An 18,291-nucleotide genomic window follows, 5' to 3' on the forward strand; every position below is an offset into this window, starting at 1 on the left:
GACGATTCCAGAAGGGATAAGGTTTGCACCAAGAAAGGGCCCACGGTTGCAGAGGGATCTCCAGATCCAGCAGGGCCCCTGGTGAGGCCAGAGAGAGCGAGTCCCTTCCCTCCTTCTTGCTGCACCCTCGTCAGAGCCACACTGATGCATTTCCAGGACAGGGGCATTATATACCATTCACCCCATCTGTACACACACACACAAATGCTTGCATGCATACACACTGCTTAGCACACACACACACACACACACACACACAAGTATTTACACGCACACTGCTCGCACTCCCCGTTCCCAGCGTTGTTCCTCTGACTGCTCAGACCCACCTGTCTTCCCCTGACCCCCATCTGCCCTCCCCAACTCTCACACGCTCTTCCTGAGACCCTTTCCTCAGTGCCCCGCCCTATCTTGCTAGTGGTTTAAAGACGAGAACACTTGGAGAAGACACAGCATGGCTGTTGGCCTCCACAGAGACACCCTTTCCTTTCTGGTCAGGTGCATGCAGAGGTGAACTTGGCCGTAGGGCCTGACTCTTGAGAAGCTGCCCACACTTGCAGTTGGGTGGGACTGGTTGGCCTGTCCAATGGGTTCTGGACCAGATGCATCTGTTTTATCAAATCTGCCTCCTGCCCTGGGTGTCTGTATCTCAACTCTGCATAGTCATACCGGTGCCTGCAGGGAGGAACAGGTATATGACAGTCACTGGGAAATGTTGAGTATGGAACAAGTGTCCAGAAAAGGAAGGCACAGGCAGAGCTCTCGCAGAGAAGCAAGGCCCCACACCCTCAAGCCTGTTCACCTGACTTAGCATGCTTCCCCTGTGAAGGCCGACCACACACCTAGGCCCCAGCTGACAAGGATGGGAATGAACGTGCCTCTCCTATGCTGGGTACTTCACACGAGGCCTCACAGCTGCCCGTGGCATACGTGTTATCCCATCTTACAGATTTGGTGACCGAGGCTCAGACCCAAAGTCAATCTCAGGAGTGAGAAATGCCTTAAGTTTCCTCGTCCCCAGAGCCATTTGTCCTTTATGTTCTTTGGCTTTTCAGATTTTAACCTCTTTCCATAAACTGCTCTAGGCAGAGCCTGAAAAAGAAGGTCTTTGAAATCAGGCTTGCTGAGTCCGTATCTCCAAAGGGCTTCTGGCGGGGCAGCGTGTTTATGGCTACCCTGAGCTGTCAGCCTCTGGGAATCCCCCAGGTGGCCCCTGGCTCAGAGCGGGGGTGCTGCTTAGTAGCCTGAGTCACCCCTGACCTGTGTGGCCCTAGGCCTGCAGTGCTGAGGGCTGGCTGCTCTAGCCAGCTTTGGGCTTTGTTGTCAAAGCCCTCCCTCTTGCCCACCCCCAGAACATGTGGGGGCCTGCAGGAGAGAGGGCCTAGGAACAAGCCCTACTCCCCACCCCAGTGCAGCCTGCCCAGCTAGGTCCCAGGCCACACGTGGGCCAGGTGTTGGGGTGGGGTGGTTCTCTGTGCCTCGGAAATCACGCATCTTCTCTCTCACCTCCACCACTCTCTCCTGACTTTGGGGGCTCCAGCTTCAGTCTGGCCGTGAGTGCAGACCAGGCCAGAAGGACCTTGGGGGCCTGGGCCTCTGCTGCCAACTTGCCTCTCCCTTCAGGTCATCCAGGAGGTGAGCGGCCTGCCTTCAGAAGGCACGTCCGAGGGAAACCAGTACACCCCAGATGCCCAGCGTCTGAACTGTCAGAAGGTAGGTCTCTCTCAGCCTGGAAGGACAGTTCAATTCCATTTTTCTCTGTAAAAATTATATAAAACTGGGAGCTTTGTTTTGCATTTCAGTCCAATTAGTAAGAAACATGCAGTGCTTGGATAAGGGCAGTAGCTTCAGGTTGGCAGGAAACTGATGAAATCGATACAGACCTACAATATTTCCTTGCTTGGGTGGGAGGGAAGGAGCTTTACCGAGACAAGTCACTTTGCCCTCCATTGTTCGATGGGGAGATTTACTTTCCGAGGTTCTTTCTCCACACTTACTGCCCCATAGAGGTTCCGGGGCTGGGGGAACTGTCTCCATGTTGATCCCAACCAAAGGGCTCTAATGCTCATTTGCATGGAGCTGTGCAGCTCCTGCTCAAGGCCCAAAGTCAAGGCAGCTGGGCTGGGTGGTGGCCGTGGGGGGCCCTCACACGTAGGGTCCCATTCCATGTCCCCGAGTATCTGCAGGTAGGTGGCCTGAAGCCTGTGCATACACAGAGCAACCAGAGGGTCACTGTGTCTCATCTTGGGGTCCCTGTCCCTGGCAGGGAGGAAAATAGAGGGTACGCAGAGGGCTTGCGCAGGGAGGAAGTCCTCTGTTCTTTGGGAAGGCACAGGCCATCCCCGATGGAGAAAACCCATAGCCCTTCTGGAGTGACTCAAGAGGGGCTGTTTGAGTTGTCTCACTCATTCCTTGGTCATTGACAAGAAACAAAAATTGGAGTAAACTTGGTTTTCTTCACATTGGGGTGAGGAACAAGAGCTCTCCCTAATGACCTGGCATGCTGTATTCCCTGGCTGGGTACCCCAGTCCTTGGTCCCGCCTAAGCTGGTCCCATTGGTTGGGGGTTCCTCAGCTTGTTTTACAGAGATGTGGAGTGAGTGGTTCTCAAAGATGCCTGACTGGAATAATCTGAGTGCTTCCCGTTCTAACAGCAGCAGCACCTACTCCACTCCTATAGGGACTCTCTCGTTCCCCAACAGCCCCAGGGAATACACGTGGGAATCTTGTCCCTGTGTTACACACAGGCAGAGTGGGCTCCGAGAGCACACCTGGCTGGAGAATATTCCAGCCTGCATTCAAATCATGGTCTGACCCTGTGCAGACGAGGTGGCCCTTCTCTGAAGCCCGATGTGTTGGCAGCACAGTCAGTTCTCAAAAGACTCCCTCGTGCTCCAGCTGTGGGTGGTTCTCGCTTGACGTCAGCTTCAGTTGGGATCCCTGGGGCTGACTACCTGCCCTCCCCCCTGGCTCCAGGGCCACTGTTACATCAGGTTGAGCAGCCACTTTGGGAACTTTGAACAATGGGCAGGTGCTCTGGGACAGGGCAGGGAACCTCAGGAAGGACGTGTGAAGGCAGGTCCTCCACAGAACCCCAGAAGGAAGCCCGGCCAATGTCCCCCCAGTAACCTGGACTCCAGGCTGACCCCTGGTCTACAATCAAGAGTAACCTATTATTTCCTCTTAAACTGTGATCTCTGAGGTAGCTATTCCCAAGACAGACCACCCACTTCTCTCTCTCTCTCTTCCACAGCCAGATGTAACTGAGAAGTACCTGTCAGCCTCAGAATATGGCAGCTCCGTAGATGGCCACGCTGAGGTCCCAGAGACCAAAGATGGTACCAACGATTATAGCCCTCAGCCTAGGATGGGGAGGGGATGGGATCTCAACCCATTAGGGTTGAGACTCGGCTGTCTGGCTCAACCCTAATGAGTTTTAATAGCTAATTCCAACATGTCTCCAGTTTATAAACTACTTGGAAATACTACAACGGACAGATCCAGGAAAGAGGGAGAGATGACCAAATTGAAGTTTCATGAGTTGCTGGGGGTAGAATATTCTCTCATCTCTTCTTATTTGCTAACCGTTTTTCAAATTTCAAATCTCTTTGAGCCAATATAGTCTATAAAGATGCCCCAGTGCTGACACATTCTGTGCATTCTATAAAAGAAGCTGGTGTGCCCCTCTCGAGTGTGTGATTGTAGAGACACCTGACTCTGGCCTCTGGATCCTGGTCTGGGAGCAGGCGTGTGTGTGTGTGTGTACATGTGTGTGTGTGTGTGTACATGTGTGTGTGTGGGCGCATGCACGTTTGCGTGCAGGGAGCGCCAGATGTGGTGGGAGGGATCTACTATTTTTTCCCCCTTTGACAAGGGGGAAAATGCTGATGGCTTTTTCTCTCATCTTGACAGTCAAGAAGAAATGTTCTCCTGGCCTCAAACTGAGCAACCTAATGAACCTTGGCAGGAAGAAATCAACCTCGCTGGAGCCTCCGGAGAGGTCTCTCGAGACATCCAGTAAGAACTGTAGCTGCCTCCTTGTCCACTGGGATGGAGCCTGTCTCTAGGAAGGCAGCTCAGATGGTCAAGGCAGGGGTCTTAGGTCTTGCTTGAAACATCTCTAGGATGGTGAGCCTGCAGTGCACTGTTTATCTTCACTGCCGGTACCGTGTTTCCCAGAAAATAAGACCTAGCCGGACCATCAGCTGTAATGCATCTTCTGGAGCAAAAATTAACATAAGAACCTGTCTAATATTATATAAGACCTGGTCTTATATTATAGTAAAATAAGACCGGGTCTTGTATTAATTTTTGCTCCAAAAGACACATTAGAGCTGATTGTCTAGCTAGGTCTTATTTTTGGGGAAACACAGTAGCTCTTATGTCTGACCGGACCCTCTCTTGCTGCAGTGCAGGTTGCTTTGTGGGAGTGAAGGGTAACTGATTGCTGTCCTCCTAATGGTCTTCAAAAATCTGTGCATTTGCTCAATGTTTATGGGGCATGGCAGGCACAGTGTCAGGGAAAGGGGACCAGGCAGAGAGAGGACACAGTCCTGAGAGCAGACAGCTCAAGAGAGATGATAGCTTTATACCTGTGACCACATCCCTGCCGTCTTAGTAGCTTGAAGGACTCGGGGACAGAAAGAACCTTTCCCACTCTGGGCAGACGTGGTTTCCTGGACCTGAGCCTTGTAGGTCGGGCAGGAGCTGAATGGGCTGGGATGGCGCCCATGGTCAGGAGCAAAGTCTCTGCGGTGCGAACTGGTGAGACGCATTAAGGGGCCGACAAAAGCCCATCTTGCGGGGGCAGAGGGTGTGTACGGGTGCTAGGAGACTCCTAGAGGTCATCTCTGCTGCCCTCACTCAGCCTTGAGGAAACTAAGGCCAGGAGAGAGAGAGAGAGAAACCTTTCTCAGAAAATATCCGGGGGTGATCCTGGATCCTGGCATTCAATCTGGGGCTCATTGCTGGAGCTCTCCCCAGGGCCTGAAGGCTGTTGCTACCCACCTTGGGGCCCTTTCCTCTTCCTCATGGAACCCATGTCCCTGCTGGGCTCTGTTCATGAGTCCCAGTTTGTTCTGTTCTGAGGCCTGCCAGGCCACCATATGGAATGGGAAAGCAGCAGACAGGGCCTCATCTTTGGAGCCTACAGCTTCTCCAGCCAAGGTACCGGGTAATGGCCTGGCTCTGCCAGTGCCTGTGGCCGCAGGGCATGGTTTTGGGCAGGGGAGGCTGGTCCCAGTGAGTCACTTTGGGAATTGTGGCTGGCTTATTGCTGGAAGTTATTCAGCAGTGAAGCATGCTCCTGTCCCGTGGCTGGGGAATGGCCAGAGAGAACACATACGCTCTCCTTCCTGGGACTCAGCCAGCATCAGAGCTCCTGCCTCTCTTGACCCAGAGTTCTCTCTGATCCACTGAATTGTGATGGGCGAGTGGGGTGCCTGCCCAGATGAGCCAGAAGTCCTAGGTCCTGCACTCAAATTCTTCCACTTTGCGATCTGGTTGTGATGTTCACAAGACTCTGAGAAATCCGTGATCCACACTGTGTGGCCAGCACTGGGTGGGTGGGAAGGTGGCCGTGCACGTGGACCCTGCTACGTGAATCTAGTTCATCCCAGCTAACGTTCTGAGCAGCTGCCAGGCCCTTACGGTAGAGAAGGCATCTGCTTTGTAAGCCAGTGTCCCTGGGAAGGTAAGCGGCACCGAGAGGTGTCAGTCACCACACATGGGGCATGCAGACACCATCCTGAAGACTGGACTTTATTCATCTTTGCAGCCCCAGGAACAAGGCTGTGCTTGGCACATGGTGTCAGGTCCCTAAGTGTTCATCTAATGGGGAAGTGGGGGGAGGCTCGTCCTCTTCTTGGGAACTGAACCCAACACATGCGACCATTAGAGAATAGTAAAGGATTGCATGGTGGGTGCTGGCAGCCTCTGCATGCTGACAGAGAGGGGCTCCCTGCTGGAGAGGCTCCAGGGAACAGTGCCTGGCTGCTGGAGATGAACATGGCACGTTCCTGCCCTTGACAAGCTCTGTGTCCAGCGGGGAGGCTGACCTGGGAGCAGAGTCTCACTGTTCCAGGTCCACGTGTTCTGAAGGCAGGCAGAGCAGGGAGTACAGGACCCAGGGAGGCCAAGGCCGGCTGCATCAGGGAGGATGATGGATCTGGCCAAGGGGAGGAGGGCTTTGCAGGCTGAGACTGAGTATGACCCAGGGATGGCAGGGCCGTCCCGGGAGCTGGAAAGCTAAGGCTGTGGAGGCCAGGGGATTGCACCTGCTGAGACCCTCTCTGGGGCGAGTTTCCTGCATGGGGCCTAAGTGACCAGAGGCAGGGGAGGTGCTGCAGCCTAGGCCCTTATTGCCATGGAGACAGGGCCCCGGGCGGGGGATCCTCCGTCCTGTCCATATAAATCATCACCTGGTCCAGTCCAGATGTGACTCACTTCCCTCTGGACACACCTTTTGCAAAAACCAGTGGAGCTGTGCTGCCCAGCTCCCGAGGGTGTAGCTGCTACCACGAAGGCAGGAAGAGACAGACTAGGAAATTCATAGCCTCTATGAGTTCAGAACATTTCTCAGGCGAAGCATGACAAGTCTTGGAACTGAGGTTCTGGGGGAGCCCCTGGGAGGCCCAGAGGTGGTGGCAGCCTGGACACCCCTCAGCCCCCCAGGCCCTCCTGCAGCCGCATCCTCTCCTGCAGGTTACCTGAACGTGCTGGTGAACAGCCAGTGGAAGTCACGCTGGTGCTCCGTCAGGGACAGTCACCTGCACTTTTACCAGGACCGGAACCGGAGCAAGGTGGCCCAGCAGCCCCTCAGCCTGGTGGGCTGTGAGGTGGTCCCAGACCCGAGCCCAGACCACCTCTATTCCTTCCGCATCCTCCATAATGGCGAGGAGCTGGCCAAACTCGAGGTACTGTGGGCCCGTGGTGGCAGGAAGTGGGGGGAATGGATGGTGCACAGCAGAGTGGGGAACCCGGCACAGCCAGGGAGGGGAGGTCGAGGCTGTTTGCTGCAAGTCCTAGAGATCCGGTGTAGTTGTGCATTTATTTTTGTTTCCTCTGCCTGAGATTGTTTGCATTTTTGAAAAATTTCCGTTCCCTTTCTGACCTCAGGGTGGTTGTGTTATGGGAGCGGACAATGAGCTACTTCCTGCACTTAGGGCAGAAGGAGTATTTATAACTCCTGAGCTGCTGGAAAAACCTTCTGGGGATTCACAGTGGGTTTGATTTAGTTTGTGTATCACCAGATGGAGCCCAGTACATAAAAATGACGACTCTTAGGGCTTATCTGAGGGGAAGAATCAGGTTTGTGATACAATTACATTTTTCCCACTCCCCACCCTCTGTTTGATGTAATGTCACATTTACAAAATAAGAGGTGACATCATGCCTTGCCTTGAGTTGGCTGGGCCCCAGCCAGAGTTCTTCACAAGCACAGAAGGACACACTCCCCAGTTGACTCCTTTCATCTACTCCAGAGGTCTTCATCCAAATTTTGCTTCAATACTGCCCTCTGGAGGCTAAAAGATCCACATCCCAGTTGCTCCTCAGGGACAAGTTTGTACATCTGTCCCGTAGACTAATATCTGCTTAGTATGATAATATGTAAACAAGCCAGCTATGCTCCCTGCCCTCATGGAACTTACATTCTAGTATGAGAATGAGATGCTATTCAATTAATTACCCAATTGATTACATAATAACAGTTGCTGAAAAACGGTAGGGTGGATGCCGTGGGTATGAGTGAAAGCCAGAGTGCTGGGGGTGGAGGCATGGGCGGGAGCGTGTGTGACCAGGATGGGAGGGAAGCGGGGTTGATCCTGAGAGCAAGGGGAGACCCTGAAGGGTATCAAGCGAGGCTGGCAAGCTCAGATTTGTATTTTGAGATGTTTCCTCCAGCTGTTGGTTGGTTGGGGGGAGCAAATGGGAGGGAGGCAAGGGACAAAATGAAACAAGAAGCTGTTCCTGTTGCCCAGGGCAGAGATGGTGGTAGCAGAAACTAGGGGATGCCCGTGAAAAGCTTTATTGAAAAACCCACTTGAAAATAAATGGGAAAGGGAAACCAGCTAAATGTCCAACTCAGCTCAGAGCTGCGTCCAGGATTAAGAGAACACAGCAGTAGGTATTGTGTGTATTGTATAAGACGAAGTGGTAGCTGTTTTTCCTCACGAAACTAAACTGGACGTATTTATAGAATTCCCAGTTTTTTCTCATTATAACGGCAAGAAATAACACTGGCATTTTAATAGAAATACCCAATGTATGTATTTGATTAGAATGCATTGTCCCCTGGGGGAAAAAACCCAAGCACCAGTTTTCATGGGATTTAGCTCATGGTTTAGCAGGGATTGTTGCCCTGGTGCAAGATATTTAAAACATCTTGACTCTTGAAACTGGAAACAAAAATAAATTTGAATTTCATTATTTCTTAGCAGGGGATCCATGCAGTTACGTACATACGGAGTAGGGTGATACCCTGACATGTGACCGTGCAAAACATAGAGGTGCCAACCTAAAAAGCATATAATTTTAATAGTTCTGTCCTCGTCCATTAGCCTTCTAGAAATACATGTACATAAATCACACGTGGTGCGGACATGTATAAATGTCCGCAGCATCCAAGTATCACTGGCAATGTGGCAGGAAATGTTAGTTGGGGTCCCTGAGGGATGGGGTATGCTGGTAAAAATGAAAGAGCATGGCCCCAGGCTCTCTGAGATGCCCTGCCCAGGTAAGAATCAGGGCAGGGGTGCCGTTCTTGCCCACTGAGGGGCTGGGCACGCTCCAGCCCTGCTCATGGCCCTCTCTGCCTACCCCAGGCCAAATCTTCTGAGGAAATGGGCCACTGGCTAGGCCTCCTGCTCTTGGAATCGGGCTCCAAGACAGACCCAGAAGAATTCACCTATGACTATGTGGACGCAGATCGGGTTTCCTGTATTGTGAATGCGGCCAAAACCTCTCTGCTGTGAGTATGGAGGGCCTTCAGCTCTGCGCCCTCCCATTCCCAGGCACGCTTCTAGCCAGTCGAGCAGGATGGCAGCTGAGAACTCAGGGTCAGCCAGCCCTGTTCTACCAGCAACAGGAACACCAGGGCCAGGTTGCCACCCTCAGGGAGTCCTGGCCAGGCCTTAGGCCCAGAGCAGCCGCAGCAGCCTTGGCGTGGGCTAGACGCTTTCCAGCAACGTAGGGCAGAGTCAGCGCATTTCCTGACGCTCCCTGCTGTTGATTCAGCACTTCCCCATGAATCCCTCTCTGGCTCCCCAGCACACACCCTGGAATAAGTAAGGCAGAGGTGGTACTTCTGCTTTCCAGGTGAGCAAAGTGGGGCGCTCTCAGGGAGAAGCGATCCTGGGCCGGGTGGCTGAGGAGCTCTGTTGGAAGCTGGCCGAGCCCATGAATCAGAATCCCTTTTCTTATATAGAAAATGGGGCAAGTCTCTGGTCTGGGCTGTCCCAAGGGTATCGTGAAGATGAAACGAGAGGCTTTTGTTGAAGGAGATCCCGAAAGGGAGTCAGAAGAGGCAAAAGGATGTGAAGAGGAGGGGAGTGGGGCAAGGGGAGTTTGTTTTTCTGGAAGAGAAATTTGGAACTAGAGTCCTAGTAGGAAGGCTCTGGGAGGAGAGGGAGCAGCCCCCCCCACCCCCAAATAAATTGTGTTAAAATGAGGCCACAGCTCCTCCTCAGGTCTCCCGCACAGCCTGCAGCTTTCATTGCACCTCTCGTTACAAATCCTTTGAGACTCGTGGCTTTTCCCACCCGGTGCTAATCCTCCTGTGACTTCCAGACTGATGCAGAGAAAGTTCTCAGAGCCAAACACTTACATTGATGGCCTGCCCAGCCAGAATCTCCAGGAGCTGCTGTATGATGACGTGGAGATGTCAGAGCTGACGGCTGCGGTAAGGACGCTGGTGGGGCAGTGGCCTGGGGCTGTCCAGTCCTCCGCCTGCTAAACCTCAATGCCATCCCAGATTGGCCCTAAGATGAGTGGATTCCAAGGTACCTGCAGGGCCATCAGTGCAGAAACCTAGATGCAACAAGGTCATCTTTTATACTGGCGTGTGCAGTCTGCCTGGCACGGGGACTTGTCTAAATGAAACAGCTAGTTAACTGCCCTGGTCAGTGAGTGCTGGGCGTGGGAGTGTGCTGTTGGGATTGGGAGCAGAGACATCCTTAGCCTCTGAGCCCAAACTGAAAGTGGAGATGGAATCATCATACTGGCAGCAGGTTCCATCCATCAGACATTGGACTTCCTGCTGGGCTAAGGGCATCTGTACATTATCTCATTTAACCCTAACCACCTTACGTGGGGGTACTCTCTTCTCTTACGGATGAGGAAATAAGGATCAGGAAACTTAGTACTATCGCCTGGGTCTCCCACCTCGAGTGGCAAATCCAGGACTTGAACTCTGGCCTAACTCCAGATCAACAGGACGTTTCCCCAGGGGAGGGTCCTTGCCCACTCCAGCACAGGGAGGGGACGAGAGCTATGAGGCACAGCAGGTACTGCCTCCACAGCCCAGGGGGTACAGGCAATGGTGAAAGCCACCTGACTCTCTTTCCTCTACAGCTGGACCCCGAGGAAGCAGCCCCTGCCACAGAAGCTACTAGTGAGTCAGACCCCGACCGCGTGTACCTGGACCTCACGCCTGTCAAGTCCTTCCTGTACAGCTCAGGGGGTGCCCAGGCCCAGGAGCACTCCCCCACACCATCCCACCTGGACCCTCCAGCTGTGGCCCTCCCTGCAGACCCGGTCCCTGCCCCAGAGGAGCCCCTCCTCAAGTCTGCAGAGACCCCAGAGTTGCAGGTACAGGCTGTCTCCCAGCAGGTGAGCCGGCCCCACCTTCCTCGGCCTGGCCCGCTGAGTCATGTTTGCTTTCTCCCAAAGCCGATCGAGCAGCGGGAGAGTCTGGAGCCTGAAGAGCCTTCCCTGAGAATCACGACCGTCAAAATCCAGACTGAACAGCAGAAAATCTCCTTCCCACCAAGCTGTCCCGACCCTGTGGCTGTCACCCAGGCCGAGGCCAGCGCACCTGTGAAAGACAGGTTGAGGGCGACCTCTGCAGGTGCCTGGGCTGGATAAGAGTTGGATGTTTTAGAAATGGGTCAGAGAAGTGAGGCCAATTCTTTCCCTTTCAGAGAGGTGAAGGGACTTGCTCAAGGCCACCCAGTAAAGAAGGTGTGGGCCTCCTTGCCTTTTCCGTCCCTACTGAGCTGGCCTGGCGTCCAGCTCTGAGCTACTGTCAGAGCCCTGGGTTCTATCTGAGCCTGTGCAGTGGGTTGGGGACAGCCCTCATGTTCCAGCCTGGCTGACCTGGCAGTTCCCCTCTCTGGGTTTGTAGAGATCAAACTTGGCAAGAACAGGACAGAAGCCGAGGTGAAGCGGTACACAGAGGAGAAGGAGAGGCTTGAGAAGAAAAAGGAAGAAATCCGGGGGCACCTGGCTCAGCTCCGGAAAGAGAAACGGGAGCTGAAAGAGACCCTGTTAAAGTGTACAGGTAAGGGGCCTCCCAGGTGGAGAGGGCCAGAGGCACCTTCGGATCAGGGTACATGGGCTTGGGCTTCTGGGGGTGAGTCTGTACCTGGCCCACAGCCCCTGCCAATCTTTGGCGCAGGTGAATGTGCCTGCTCGAAGTCCTCTCGCCCCTCCATCCTGTCTGAAAGGTGCTGTCCTGGGCAGAGAGACGCTCTGACCTGTTGTCAGTAGGGCCAGGAGGGAGTATAAAGCACTGGTGGAAGGAAAACATCTCTAAATGCTGTGAATTTAGACCTTCAGTATTGTATTTTCACTTAAATGTACTCATGTTCCTTGGTCCATCTTTTGAGGAAGTGCCAACTCCTTTTCCTGAGACCCCAGGTCAGCCTTGCATTAATCACACCTGTCCTCCATCATCCTCCATTTCTAGCCTTCATTGCTTTAAAGTGAACAAAAACTTAAGACACTTGCAAAGAACTCTGAGCCCTTCCAGATTCTTTTCCAGATCCTCCTCCTAGCATTCGTCAGCCATGTTCTAGCAACTTGCCTTTTAAAGGCCCTTTCCTGGCCTTGGCTGAAACACTGCTCACTGCAGCCGGCTTACTTCTCATTCCAGACAAGGGCGTCCTGGCCAGCCTGGAGCAGAAGCTGAAGGAAATCGATGAGGAGTGCAGGAACGAGGAGAGCAGGCGTGTGGACCTCGAGCTCAGCATCGTGGAGGTGAAGGACAACCTGAAGAAGGCCGAGGCCGGGCCCATGACCCTGGGCACCACCGTGGACACCACCCACCTGGAGACTGTGAGCCCCCGAGTGAGTGCCAGGAGCCACGGTTCCTCTGAGATGCTGGCAGGGCCTCCTGGGCCAGGGTCAGGGGAAATGGGTCACATGTCCCTCCCACTGGCTCAGGCCTGGCTCTTCTCCTGTCACCACAGCCCAAAGCTGCTGCCCCCACCCGTGCCCCAGACTGTACCCCAGTCAACTCTGCAACAGCACTCAAGAACAGGCCTCTTTCCGTCATGGTGACAGGGAAAGGAACCGTCCTCCAGAAAGCCAAGGTAAGCGGTCATTCCGGCCTCCACCGAGGCCACCAGTAGACAGCAGGACTGTCCCTAAGCTGGGGCCCCTCTACTGACCTGGGTTTTCCTGCCTTAGGTGTCACTCTCAGTAGGAAGAGGCACAGGGGTTGGGGCTTCACTGTCCCTTCGGCTCAGTCTTTGGCACTGACCAACCAGAAAGGCTCTTAGCAATCAGCCTGGGGACACTGGAATCCTTGACATACCTGGTTCCAGGGGCACCTGGACACAGTCCCGAGACAGACTGAGCGGACAGTTTTCAAAGCAAAGAGTCAGTGATTCTAAAGGACTTCTGCCATGAAAACTTAAGAGGTTCAGATGGGTGACGTGATTTGCCTGAAGTTGCACAGCCAAAAGCTGGCGAAAGGCTGAGGAAGGTGTAAGTGAGGAATGGATTGCCATTACTGAGTTTTCCCCTAGGCTAGACGAAAAGTGTTGTTAATCCTTGACTCACTGGTATAGTAGAGAACATGCCTAGAGCTGCCTGTGTTTGTGGAAAAGTCGGCCCCTTGTTTCTATCCTGATTACCTGCTGGAGAAATTTTGAGGCACCGGCACCCAGGACTATTAAATTCAGGGGAGCCACGGCTCGCTCCCTGCCCTGCCAGGCATCATGCCTCAGTCACGACACTCTTTCCTGTACCACAGCCTCAAAAATCTCATAACACGTGCCCCAAACAATGAGGGACCCACAGGGGTTGAAAAATAATGGGCTGTTTCTATGCATATGGAGATAGCTACAGAGGATAACTTTATTTTTTGGGGTGTGTGTGCTGGTATTTGAATGGTGCCCTAGGAATGGGAGAAGAAAGGAACCAGTTAGGAAACAAGCTTCATCGAAAGACTCTCCTGTCAGGATGGACCTTGGTGACAATCTCACTTCATTAAAGCAGCAACTCTGGGAGAGGGTGAGTCTGTTTAGAAGCAAAAGCAAGGACTGGGGAGCTACGAATGGAAAGCGTCGGCTAAGAAGAGGCTCTGTCCCTGTTCAGAGCCAAAGGAGCTGTTACAACAACAAAAGTTGCGGTTAACGATCCTGCCTGTGTAAAACCATCTATGACACAGTTTTTGAGAAATGGTAACAGAGGAGAAAATATTTGGGACCCAGCTGAGGCACTGTCCACCCTAAATTAAGGACTTTTTAAAGGGATGCTGTATTATATTTTTTAAAAAATGTTTAAAATCCTATAATTTAGAACAGTGAAGTGTCTTTTGAGATTTAACTGACTGTACATTACCATGGGGAGAGGGGGAGGAAGATTACCTTGTGTTTACAGATTCAGTCCCTGGCCGGGCCATTCTTAAGGGAAGAGTTATTTAAAAGATTGCTACGTTAGTCCCTGTTTTTGAAGTTGTGTCTAATGCCCAAGGGAAAAAGTAGTGTGTTTTGTTTTGGGTGGTCTCCCTCGTCTCTAACAATGGGCAGTGCTGATATTTGTGTTGCTCCTCTCTTTTCTTCTGATGGCATTGTTTTTTAACACAGGTTGAAACATTTCATCTGTCATCTCTGCCTCATTGCTGGGGGTTCTGAGTTCTCTAACCCTGGTTCTTGAGAACTAAAGGTCTTGATTCTTACCCTCTTTCTAATCCCAGGGCATTTATTTCCTTTGTCATAAACACTTGGTGTCCCTTTACCAAGTGGTGAGTTAGATTTTTTAAAAAATAAAATGTTAATTGTATTTTGGGTTTTTCTTGTATTTCATGGTATAATTTGGAGCAGGGCCTGGTGGACTTCTACCTCCAGGGGGAAACATCTTGGTTATTTACAAGCTGAACTTCAAACTGTATGCAGTAAAAAACTGGTAGACCTACAAGGTGAGATGTTAAGCCTCTTAAATCAAAGTAGCAGAGATATAAGACTGAAAGGATTTTAATAGTATAACTTAACAATGTACCAAAGGTGTAGGAAACATCTGCAGAAAGTGTCTGAAAATTCTAGAAGTTAAATACACTCCTAAATAATTCTTGAGGGGGGAGAAACATGCCAATACTTAGAAGGCTGCCTAAGTAGTAATTAAAGTTTCTAGCATAAAGGTGCTTATTTTAAAGATTTTTTTGTCATGTAGGTCCTAAAATGAGATTTGGTTTTTTTCTTTTGCAATATATGTGTTGGCTTTTTGGTATCAGAACTATGCTGTTATAGTCATAGCATTTTCTTGTGATTTAAAAAATCCTGTCAGTAGCTGTCCTTAAGGCCTCCTTTTCAGTTCTGCCTTCAATAATTGCTTTAGGTTGTCTTTTTACTGTACCAGATTTTGGCTTTGCCATTTTTAAAATAAGCACATTTACGCAGTGTTTAAAGATCATAGCACTTATCCAAGGAATCAAGGTGGTTCAATAATTTAAAATATACTAATAGGTAATTTATCATATGAACAGATTAAACGTGAAGCAGAAAAGAATACCTCAACATTCCTAATAAACACTTCATAATCTGCATTGCTACCTTTATAAAGTGATCTGCAGGGAAGAACATATAATGATGAAAAAGTTCTTTCAAGTCCAGAAGCAGGTATGTGCTGTTGCATTTTTAAAAACGCTACTTTTCAAAAACATGATTCTGCAGGTCCTCGATAATGCAAAATTATGAGAAAAATCAGTATAAAACTTCCAAAGGAAGAAACAAAACTGTCATTTGTGAGTGAAACTTTTCTAGAAAAGCAAGAGAATCAATTAACTATGAGGACTAGAGCATTCAGTAAATAGGATGAAATCAAGATCATTCAGAGAAAATAAAAGATTTATGGCTTATCTGCAATGTTTTAATTTTTACAAGAAGAATATATTTTTATATTGCTTGTATAATTAAAAGCCTGTTTTGTTTAAATGAAAGGAAAAGGCTTGGCTGTTGAGACAGTAAGACAGGCATTCCCTCTGCTGCTTTGGGGAAACTGAAAGGGTTGAACTAGTCAGTGGCGCCTTCACTAGAAAAGATAAATTTTCAAGGGCTGGGACCTAAAACTAGAAACAGTGAAGCTATCAATATGTAACCCACTGTTGTGTGGGGTTTTAAGTCCAAGCAATTCAAATAGAACATCCAAATACCAGCCCTGAACCAGACAAACAACTGACACTATAAAATGATTACACTGCTGTAAATTTAAAAACAGTGGCTTCATGTCAGTTCTCCAACATCACCTTTTGGCACCTGCTGGGTAGACATGTGACTCTGCTCTGACGTCACCTTCTGCCAAGGCCAGCGTAGTCACAGGCATGAACATATCCCTTGGACACAAATGACGGTCATTGTAATACAGTTTTGGTCCATCAGCCTTTTCATTTTTAACATCTGCCAATACTGTGGTGACAACCTTTTCCAGTGCTTTACACCTGAAGTTCTTAAAGCTAAGTGGTGTTTAAATCCAAGTAGCCTTGAAGTTTGCACATTAAGCATTACATTACTTACATAAAGAGAAGCTATGATAAAGTGTCTGGATTTAGGTCAGAGCTCTACAACAGTTCCTACTGAAAACTGAATTCAAAACAGCATCACCACCGGAAAAAACTGCTACCTAAATACTGCAGGGGTGAGGAAGTACCTGGTTTGCCAGAAAATAGCCCAACTAAAGCCTCTTTACCATATCAGTATAAACACTCCTGTTAAATATAATAAATGCCCAACATCATTTCTTGAAACACTTGTTTAAGAACTACACATACAAAGCAAAACAAGAACAAGACAACATAAGATCTATGTTTAATAAAGCAAAACCCATCTAAGTTTCTTTATGTTCTATTTGTTGAGTTTCAGAATTCTCCTTTTTGCCCCACTAAAAGGAGAGTAAGAAAAGCATTCAAAACACCCTGCAATTAACCCTTCCTAAGTAAACTCTAAAAGGAAGCCCATCCCAGAGAATGTAGCCCTCTACCCAGGCCAACTGCACGCGGCCCCTCCACGTCCCCCCCATAGCCAAACAAGCTAGTTGATCAGTCACCTTCCAGTCTGGGGTCTTTCCAAGTCTGTCTCCCACACAGATGCAGTCACCAGAAGAAGTCACAAGTGCCACTCAAGCCCCTATGCAAACTAAAATGCATCTAGGACATCTTTGGGGAAAAGATGGGTGAAAAGGTCCACACTTTTTCCATCTTGAAATGCCATCGCTGTAGTGGTTGAAATGACACTCTAGTCACTGCCTTCTTTTGAGCATTCTGTCCCAACAACATTTTGTTCAGCATTTGCTGTGGGCAGAGAGAGCTTCAAATGGACCATGAAAAGTCTCCAGGTTCCTTTGTTTCTCCTCAGGGGAAAGGTGGCAGGTGACACAAGCTCAACAAGGCACAACTAAGTACAGAAAGTAAATATTTACTTACATGTCAAGAATTTTCAACATTGTCATTAGTGGGTGAAGTCAACTGCCACCATGTCCCTAAGTAGCACTGTGTACATCTCGTCTCCCTGGGTGAGGAAAGCGGGCAGGAGGCTTCTAGACAGCTGGGGGCGGACGCGCAGAGGACGCCCACAAGACAGGGTGCTCCGCTGAGGGCAGGCGCCCCGTCAGTGCCCAGGCTGCTCAGGCCTCTGTAGTTGCTGGGAAGACTCCTGCTGCTCCCCTGCTGCAGGCTGTCGGCGGGAGCCCCGGGCCGTGGGGGTATCTCCTCTCAAGGTCCCTGGGAGAGAAGTGAACTTTGAGGGCATGAAGAGTGTCTGAGGCCTCTCACCCAACCAGCAGCCTCGTGGGCCCCTGCATGTGCTGTGCTTACTCTTCCACCAGAAGAAGGCAAATCAGAGGCCCTATCTGATGGCCCTTCAGACCCACTCCCTGGCTTCCGAAAGCCAACCTCTGCTGGTGGCTGAAGACCTAAGGCTCCGTCTGGACTCGTCTTCGGGTTGCTGGCTGTTCTAAGTTCATGAACAGCAACCCCAGGTGGGCCCATACCACTGCCCAACAATCATCCTCTATGTCCTTAGTCTAGTCCCCTTCTCTCCTAGACAGTTTCTCCTTCCCTTCTCTCTCCTCCAACCTCCAGCACCTCCACCCCACCCTCACTCCCAGTTGATTCCTCCCGTGTTCACTGAGCAAATAGAAACACTCAAATAAGAACTCCCACCGACCTGCATCTGTGCCCACGTCCTGACTTCCACTTACTCTGGATTCACTGTGGCCCTGACTGAGGCCCCCCTAAGAGGCCCTCCTCCCAGCTGCCATGATTTTTCTCAAGTGTGTTGAGCACCATCTAATACACTCCACGTTGTACTCATTTACTGGCTCCCGCACTAGTACGGGAGCTCCACGAGAGCAGAGATTCCTACTGGCTTGTTTCCTGCTCTATTCCCCACACCCAGAGTGACACCTGGATGTAGGAGGCCTCCACGCCATGTTTTGTGCATGAATGAACAAATGAGGGCGTGATTTCCTTCCACTGAGCAAACCCTAGAACCTGCCTTCAGCTGAGTTCCCCGGGCTTGGCAGGTCTTAGAATACCACCGCAGCTCACACGCAGAGCAAGCGCCCCACTTACGGGTCTCACAGTGGGGGCCCTCCCAGCCACCTCGGCACTCGCAGTGGTAGTTCCCATTCCGCAAGACACAGGTGCCCTCGTTCATGCACGGGCTGGGTTTGCAGAGGTTGACCAGTCGTTTGGCTTCTATAAGATAGAAGGTGTCCAGCAGGCCCAGCCTGAGTCAGCCCCAAAGACTCCCTAAGGACCCCCCATCCCCCAAGGAAACCCAGGGCACAGGTGAGGCCACTAGGACACTACTGTCTTACACATCTCAGGGCTTCCTTTGGTGCCGTAAGCCACAGGCT

The 18,291-nt window shown here is 50.9% G+C and overlaps 2 protein-coding genes across 10 annotated transcripts in view; one reads left to right on the top strand and one right to left on the bottom strand.

The window, feature by feature from the left end:
• AFAP1L2 (actin filament associated protein 1 like 2) overlaps window positions 1-14,229 on the top strand; it is a 102,266-nt gene extending 88,037 nt beyond the window's left edge. For all 7 annotated transcript variants that reach the window (XM_074338997.1, XM_019725199.2, XM_074339000.1 and 4 more), the window contains 12 exons: window positions 1,621-1,710; window positions 3,251-3,335; window positions 3,910-4,014; window positions 6,700-6,911; window positions 8,820-8,965; window positions 9,784-9,895; window positions 10,567-10,803; window positions 10,885-11,062; window positions 11,339-11,494; window positions 12,089-12,282; window positions 12,405-12,527; window positions 13,341-14,229. In XM_074338997.1, coding sequence (XP_074195098.1) covers window positions 1,621-1,710; window positions 3,251-3,335; window positions 3,910-4,014; window positions 6,700-6,911; window positions 8,820-8,965; window positions 9,784-9,895; window positions 10,567-10,803; window positions 10,885-11,062; window positions 11,339-11,494; window positions 12,089-12,282; window positions 12,405-12,527; window positions 13,341-13,367 — 1,665 coding nt within the window. In that variant the 3' untranslated portion in view covers window positions 13,368-14,229. The remainder of the gene's footprint in view (window positions 1-1,620; window positions 1,711-3,250; window positions 3,336-3,909; window positions 4,015-6,699; window positions 6,912-8,819; window positions 8,966-9,783; window positions 9,896-10,566; window positions 10,804-10,884; window positions 11,063-11,338; window positions 11,495-12,088; window positions 12,283-12,404; window positions 12,528-13,340) is intronic.
• A 2,000-nt stretch (window positions 14,230-16,229) lies between these two features.
• Window positions 16,230-18,291, bottom strand: part of VWA2 (von Willebrand factor A domain containing 2) — a 44,224-nt gene continuing 42,162 nt past the window's right edge. For all 3 annotated transcript variants that reach the window (XM_074339001.1, XM_019725204.2, XM_019725203.2), the window contains 2 exons: window positions 18,005-18,130; window positions 16,230-17,152 (listed from right to left, as the gene is read on the bottom strand). In XM_074339001.1, the coding sequence (XP_074195102.1) occupies window positions 17,040-17,152; window positions 18,005-18,130 (239 nt within the window). In that variant the 3' untranslated portion in view covers window positions 16,230-17,039. The remainder of the gene's footprint in view (window positions 17,153-18,004; window positions 18,131-18,291) is intronic.

Source organism: Rhinolophus sinicus, linkage group LG07 (assembly GCF_036562045.2).
Source record: "Rhinolophus sinicus isolate RSC01 linkage group LG07, ASM3656204v1, whole genome shotgun sequence".
NCBI lineage: Eukaryota > Metazoa > Chordata > Mammalia > Chiroptera > Rhinolophidae > Rhinolophus > Rhinolophus sinicus.